Consider the following 7,358-nt stretch of genomic DNA (forward strand, 5'->3'; position numbering starts at 1 on the left):
TCTCTCCTGGACCTTCTCTCTCCTGGACCTTCTCTCTCCTGGACCCTCTCTCCTGGACCCTCTCTTCTGCTCCACTGTTTCTTTTCCCATCTTTGTCTGAAACAAACCAAAATGGGACACTTAACTCCGAGAGGATTATGGTCAGTCAGGTGAGTCCTCCAACTCTGCCCTCTGACTGACGATCCCCCGCGTGCCCACGTCAAGCCTAGGCTGCTTGTCATTTCTGCAAAAAGCCCTGTTGAGATTTCCGTCGAGGCTCCATTGGGCCCACAGGTCAGTGTCGGGGTGCCACCATCTTAACAGTGCCCAGCCTTACTGGCTGTATTGCCATGGTTTGTGTCTCTTTGCTCAGCGCTGTTTAGGTGTCGGGGTATCTCCTATTGAACTTGTCCCGGGTATTTTAGGTCTCTGGGTCCCTCACCTCCTCCCGAGTTTCCACCCTGCAGAGTCAGGGCCTCCCACCGTGCCTCTGGGCCCAAACCCGAGGTCAGTTCGGAGGGGCGTTTCCCTCCAGTGGGCCCCTCACCCACCTGGTGGGGGCAAGGGTCTCTGCCCCGGCCTCTGGAACTGAAGCCTGGGGAGGCATGTTGGGCTGGGTTTCAGGGGCAGCCAGGTGCTTGGTTTGAGAAAGCTGGAAAGAACAGAGCCTTCCCAACCCCCGTATCTTCACTCTGGAGTGTCCCCCGGTGCCCCGCGGGGTGGGGGTGGGGACAGTCACTGCTCAGTTCATTCCAGGTGTGGCTGGGGGCATGCTGCCCACAGGTCTGCCCCAACGAGGTCTCTGCCCTCCTCTGGCCCCTGTACCTCCCCTCGGCGCTGCTCTGCTTTCTGGGGAGGCTTGAGTTCTCTCACTTCTGGGCGGGGCTCCCCTCTGGGTGGCAAGTCGAGGCTGCTCGTCTCTCCACACCTCCTGGCTCTGCATCTTGTTAGCAGGTGACCGATGCTGGTGTAAGCACCTCATTAAGGAAGGAGCAGGAAAAGAAACCGAAGAAAGTGGCAAGATAACCAGGGAATGGGAGAAAATGTCTGTGTCTGTTAAGGATCTAGTATCCCAAATAAATAAAGGTTTCCTGCAGCTCAAGAGCAAACAACCCAACTTAAAAATGGGCAGAAGGCTCAAGTAGACATTCCTCCAAAGAAATACAGAGACGGCCAACAAGCACGCGAGGAGATGCCCAACACTGTCGGCCATTCAGTTCGTTCATCCAGTCAGTCCAGTCGCTCAGGCGTGTCTGACTCTTTGTGACCCTGTGGACGGCTGCACACCCGGCCTCCCTGTCCATCACCAACTCCCAGAGCTTGTTCAAACTCATGTCCATTGAGTCGGTGATGCCATCCAACCATCTCATCCTCTGTCATCCCCTTCTCCTCCTGCCCTCAATCTTTCCCAGCATCAGGGTCTTTTCCAATGAGTTAGTTCTTCCCATCAGGTGGCCAAAGTATTGGAGTTTCAGCTTCAGCCTCAGTCCTTCCAATGAATATTCAGGACTGATTTCCTTTAGGATGGACTGGTTTGATCTCCTTGCAGTCCAAGGGACTCTTAAGTCTTCTCCAAGACCACAGTTCAAGTGCATTCGTTTGTTTGGTGCTCAGTTTTCTTTATGGTCCGACTCTCACATCCATACATGACTGCTGGAAAAACCATAGCCTTGACTAGACAGACCTTTGTTGGCAAAGTAATGTCTCTGCTTTTTAATATGCAGTGATTTTGGAGCCCCCAAAAATAAACTCAGCCACTGTTTGTATTGTTCCCCCATCTATTTGCCATGAAGTGATGGGACCAGATGCCATGATCTTCGTTTTCTGAATGTTGAGCTTTAAGCCAGCTTTTGCACTCTCCTCTTTCACTTTCATCAAGAGGCTTTTAGTTCCTCTTCACTTTCAGCTGTAAGGGTGGTGTCATCTGCGTATCTGAGGTTATTGATATTTCTTCCGGCAATCTTGATTCCAGCTTGTGCTTCATCCAGCCCAGCGTTTCCCATGATGTACTCTGCATATACGTTAAATAAGCAGGGTGACAATATACAGCCTTGACATACTCCTTTCCCAATTTGGAACCAATCTGTTTTTCCATGTCCGGTTCTAACTGTTGCTTCTTGACCCACATACAGGTTTCTTAGGAGGCAGGTAAGATGGTCTAATATTCCCGTCTCTCGATGAATTTCCCACAGTTTGTTGTGATACATACAATCAAAGGCTTTAGCGTAGTCCATGAAGCAGAAGTAGATGTTTTTCTGGAACTCTCTTGCCTATTCTATGATACAGCAGATGTTGGCGATTTGATCTCTGGTTCCTCTGCCTTTTCTAAATCCAGCTTGAACACCTGGAAGTTCTCGGTTCACGTACTGCTGAAGCCTGGCTTGGAGGATTTTGAACATGACCTTGCTAGCATGTGAAATCAGCACAATTGTGCGGGTAGTTTGAACATTCTTTAGTTTTGCCCTTCTTTGGGACTGGAATGAAACTGACCTTTTCCAGTCCTGTGGCCATCGCTGAGTTTTCCAAATTTGCTGGCATTTTGAGTGCAGCACTTTAACAGCATCATCTTTTAGGATTTGAAATAGCTCAGCGGGAATTCCATCACCTCCATTAGCTTTGCTCATGGTGATGCTTCCCAAGGCCCACTCGACTTCACGCTCCAGGATGTCTGGCTCCGGGTGAGAGATCACACTGTCACACCAACACAGATGGGAATGTCATTTTAAGGACAATAGCAAGTGTTGCGGAGGCTGTGAAGTACGGCTGGTGTGCAAGACAGTCTGGCAACTCCGCAAAAAGTTAGACATAGGGTTGCAGGGCCATGGAACATGACTCAGTCCTGAGAGGTAGTGAAGCTCCACACAGGCTGCCTGACGGAAGCAGCTTGACTGTGTGATGGTCAGTGAAGGGCGCCAGGGGTGAGAAGTCTGACTCCATTTACAGAAATGTCTGAGCGAGCAAATCCAGAAAGACAGACACAGGTTGTGGCCGCTGGGACCTGATAGATGAGAGAAGCCGCTTGGTAGGAGTGTTACTTGGGGGTGAAGTAATGTTTTGGAGCTTGATGGAGGTTGACAGCTCTGTGACTGTCCTAAATGCCAGCACACTTTCACTTTAAGGCAGCTTTACCTTACAGCTCCGTCAAGAGAAAGAAGTAGCCGAGGTGGAGCTTCTGCTCTTGTGTGGTTTTGTGTGGTCTTGGCCCCCACGACCCCATGGGGTGGGGGATGCCCGGGGGTTTCTGACCAAAAGGAATGTGTGGGACAGGTTTCCACATTTTTACAAGTGAGTGCATGGTGGAAAAGCAGGACCTTTTGGACCCAGGAGCCCGGAGCTCCTGAAGGCAGCCCCCGACGTGGGGAGCGCAGGCCCGGGGGAAGCGGCCCCTGCCCGACTGGCCTGGCCTCACTTTCTAGGAAGGAGGTTAAGGAGACGTTTCTGCGCGGAGGGGGCAGGGCTGGGGTGGGTAAAAGGGCCTGTGAGGGCAGCTGCAGCGGGCAGGACGTCTAGGTAGGACCGCACCCTTAGAGGGAGGGAGGTGGCGGGGCCCTGGCCTCCCCCTCCTGAGTGAAGGGGCAGGGAGCCACGGTGCCCAGGCTGCCTTGCTCACCTTGGCCTTATTAGCACCTTCTTGCCCTGCTGAGCAGGGGGACACGGGCCCTGAGGGGCCATGCAGGCCTAGAGGGCAAGGCCCAGCAAGGCCTAGAGGGCAAGGCCTCTGTGCCCAGCGTGGCCTCTGTGGCTGGCGTAGCTGATGTGCCCAGCGTAGCTGATGTGCCCGGCGTGGCCTCTGTGCCCCCCGAGAGAGCTGAACAGTGTGCCCAGGGCTGGTGCCCGCTGCTACCTTGGCGGGTGTGAGCACAGAGAGGCCACATGGCCCTCCTGCTGGCTCTTCCCCATCTCTGGGCCTCCCTCTAGAGCTGTGACCAGTGGCCGGCATGGTTGGTGTTGCCTGTATGGCTGATGTAGCTGCCATGGCCTCTGTGCCCAGCGTGGCCTCTGTGCCCAGCATAGCTGATATGCCTGGCATGGCCTCTGTGCCCGGCGTGGCCTCCTCTGTGCCCAGCGTGGCCTCTGTGCCCGGCGTGGCCTCCTCTGTGCCCGGCGTGGCCTCTGTGCCCGGCGTGGCCGCAGTCTAGCTTGTGTGTCTCTGGGAACCAGTGCCTTTTCATCCCGTGAGGCACGTGTTTGTCAGCAGCTGCCGTTTGAAGCTGAGTGCTCCTCCTGAGGTCACTGCCTGGGACGCTTTCCGCCTGGGAGTCGCAGCCTGATTGTGGTTTTCCCCTCACAGGAGGCCTGCCGTGGGCGCTGAGAAGTCAAACCCTTCCAAGCGGCACCGGGACCGCCTCAATGCTGAGCTGGACCACCTGGCCAGCCTGCTGCCACTGCCGCCCGATATCATCTCTAAGCTCGACAAGCTTTCCGTCCTGCGTCTCAGCGTCAGCTATCTCAGGGTGAAGAGCTTCTTCCAAGGTAGGACCCTCACCTCTGCTCCCCGGGCCTCACCTAGGCCCACCTGGCTTCCCTGGGATGGGCCTGTTTTCACTTCTTGTCTGGAGCCCTTTGGAGGCAGAGAGCAGCTCTCGTGGGAGGGCTGGGGCCGGCCTGCCCCATCTGGCTCGCCTGCCCAGCCCTGGGAGCACTGTGCTGCCCGAGGCAGCGCTCCTCAGCGCAGGGCAGCTGGTGTGCCCATCGGGCCCTGGCAGTGCACTGAGCACTCACTTGTGTCCGGTGCTGAGCTCTTGGGGAAGAAATGTGGTTGTCCCCAGCCTGCTTCAGCAGCCCGGACCGTGGCCATCAGCCCTCAGCCAAGTCCGAGCTTCTTACAAAGCTGGGCATTTATTCTATGTCTTCAGGCAGACAAGTGTTTACAGGGGGCATGTGTGGACACCGGTGGGTGGTGGATGGCAGCTGACTGCCCGTTCACGCTCTGCTTGAGGCTCTGGGAGCACAGCCTCCTGCAACTGAAACCATCCTCGGGCTGTGGTTAGGAGGGCTGGCCGCCGAGGCTGCAGCCCGGAGCCATGGGAGCTGGGCCTGTGCGGTGCTGGCTCCACCGCAGGGCTGCGGGTGTGCGTGCGTCTGACGTGCCTGAGGTGTGGCAGCCACTGTGCCTTGCTGGCTTTCTCGGCCTGGGCGGACATATTTCCTGAGGATTCAGGCTGCTTTCAACCCTGACGCCCCCAGGGACTCGCTCGCCATGCCCTCCAGCTGGGCCAGCGCCGACCAGCCTGGCACAGGGCCCACCCGGCCCTCCCTTTGTCTCTAGGAGCGAGAACCCCAGTCCTCCCACCGTGGCTGGCCCTGGGAGCCCCTCTGTGTGAGGGCCCTGATGGCTCTGGGTCCCACTCCTGGGGTCTTGCGGCCCCTCCCCTGTGTCCGGCTCTGCTCTGGGGCTGGACCCCTGCTAGGGGACTCTGCGTGGTGCTGACCTCGGTAAGCTGAGCTGTCCTTCGTGGAAAGGCACCTCTGTCCCTGGGGGAGGCCGAGTGCTCAGAGCTGTGTCTCCTGACCCGGGCTTGGTTCGGGGGGCGGGGAGGTCCTTGCTCCTTGTGACGCCCACCTGTGTCCACCCCACCCCCACCCGGCGCATGGGCTCATGGACATCATAGGGTGGGGACATAGGCAGAGTTTTGACAGCTCGGCCTGGCATTCACCCAGCACCAGCCCAGGTTCGTCCCCCAGTAAATCACCCAGACCCTCTGCCCCGCCATGGCTGGGGGCACAAGCTTAGGAGGCATTTTTGGAAAAGTAGGCTTGGAGGGCAGCAGAGAATGGTGGGTGCCATGGGGTCAGGAATTTGGGGGGTCACCAGGAGAACTGTGCAGGCTGGAGGGCTTCCAGGAGGAGGCGAGGGGAGCGGTGTGGTCTGCAGGCTGCATAGAGGCAGCCCCATCATGGAGGCGTCTAAGGGACCCCTGCTACCGCAGTCCTGCTCTGAGAAGGCCCCACTCTCCCCAGCTGTGGTCTGGGCCCCTCTCCCAGCAACTGGTGCCCTGCCCCGCTGGCCCCCACTCCCTGTGGTCAGCCCCGAGGCCCCCTCAGATTCCCAGGTCCACACTTCTTGCAACCACCAGGAGTCCTGCCTTCTCTTGCGTGTCCCACTGGCCCACTTGCAGAACTGGGCCTGAATTCTGTCTGAGTCCCTCCCATGCCCACAGTCTCCTGTCCCTCCTGAATACACGTGTATTTCCCGGGATCTCGGGTTATGGGTGCCCAGGACTGCGATGGACCCAGGGGAGTGGGGAAATTCGAGCATTATGAGGCGGGCGACCACTTTCCCAGCTCCTCTATTCCAAGCGGAAACGGAAAGCGACACCTCCACAGGCCCTTCACGTGACGTGTGTGCGTGCTACATCACTCCACTCGTGCCCAACTCTCCGTGACCCTTTAGACTGTTAGTCCACAAGGCTCCTCTGCCCGTGGGATTCTCCAGGCAAGAAGACTGGAGTGGGTTGCTGTGCCCTCCTCCAGGGGAGCTTCCAACCCAGGGATCGGCCCGCATCTCCTGTGGCTCCTGCATTGCAGACAGATTCCTTACCGCTGAGCCCCTGGGGAAGCTTTCCAGCGACACTACTTCTAAATTAAACATCAGTACCTCCAGCTGCTGCGACCTGCAGCGTGGGGCCCAGGGCACGTGGTTCCTGATCACTGTGGACTGCGTGGTTCCTGGGGGCTTCAGGAGACCAGGGGCTGTGGCACCCCTGTTTGGGGTCAGGCCTTCAGGCATCTCTCGGCCCCTCTTGAGTGCCTCCTGGGGAGGGCTCCATCCCCAGGGCCCTAGTGGGGGCACTGCGGACCTGGCCAAGACCCTGCTGGGGCTGACGCACAGACTCGCTAAAGCTTTTCTCTCCCGTCCAAGTACTAACCACGCCCAACCCTGCTCAGCTTCTGAGGTCAGAACAGATTGGCCGCGTTCAGGGTGGTATGGCTGTAGACAAGCCTTTGTCCCTGAGAGGCGGTTACAGAAGTTCTGTTTTACTATCCAGGCTTCCAAGTCTTACTGAAAATGCGTCGGGTCTTTAGGGAGGAAAAATGCAAATGTGTGAAACAGCAAAAGCAGTCATTCAGCATTCGTGTGGCCTTGGCGTGGCATCCAGGGCCCTCATCCTGGAGCCACAGGCCCTGCCAGTTCTCCAGCCCCATCTGTGCTCACAAAGGAGAGAGTTCCGTGAAGGGATGACGGGCCCTCTCCAAAGGCCTGGGGACGTTGGGGGCTCATGGGCCCATCTTCAGAAACTCTCAGACCCCGATTCCCAGTGCCTGGTCTCCATCCCCACTGTGGGGTATCCATTGTGGGGTCTCCATCTTCCATTGTGGGGCCTCCATCCCCCACCGCGGGGCCTCCATCCCCACCTCGGGGCCTCCATCCTCCACCG

The 7,358-nt window shown here is 57.6% G+C and overlaps 1 protein-coding gene across 1 annotated transcript in view; it reads left to right on the forward strand.

Annotated features, from left to right (window-relative positions):
- Window positions 1-7,358, forward strand: part of AHRR (aryl-hydrocarbon receptor repressor) — an 81,193-nt gene that overhangs the window by 13,692 nt on the left and 60,143 nt on the right. Inside the window, exon 3 of the mRNA XM_040262216.1 lies at window positions 4,271-4,452. Within this exon, the coding sequence (XP_040118150.1) occupies window positions 4,271-4,452 (182 nt within the window). The remainder of the gene's footprint in view (window positions 1-4,270; window positions 4,453-7,358) is intronic.

The sequence above is a fragment of the Oryx dammah genome, unplaced genomic scaffold (assembly GCF_014754425.2).
Source record: "Oryx dammah isolate SB20612 unplaced genomic scaffold, SCBI_Odam_1.1 HiC_scaffold_20, whole genome shotgun sequence".
NCBI lineage: Eukaryota > Metazoa > Chordata > Mammalia > Artiodactyla > Bovidae > Oryx > Oryx dammah.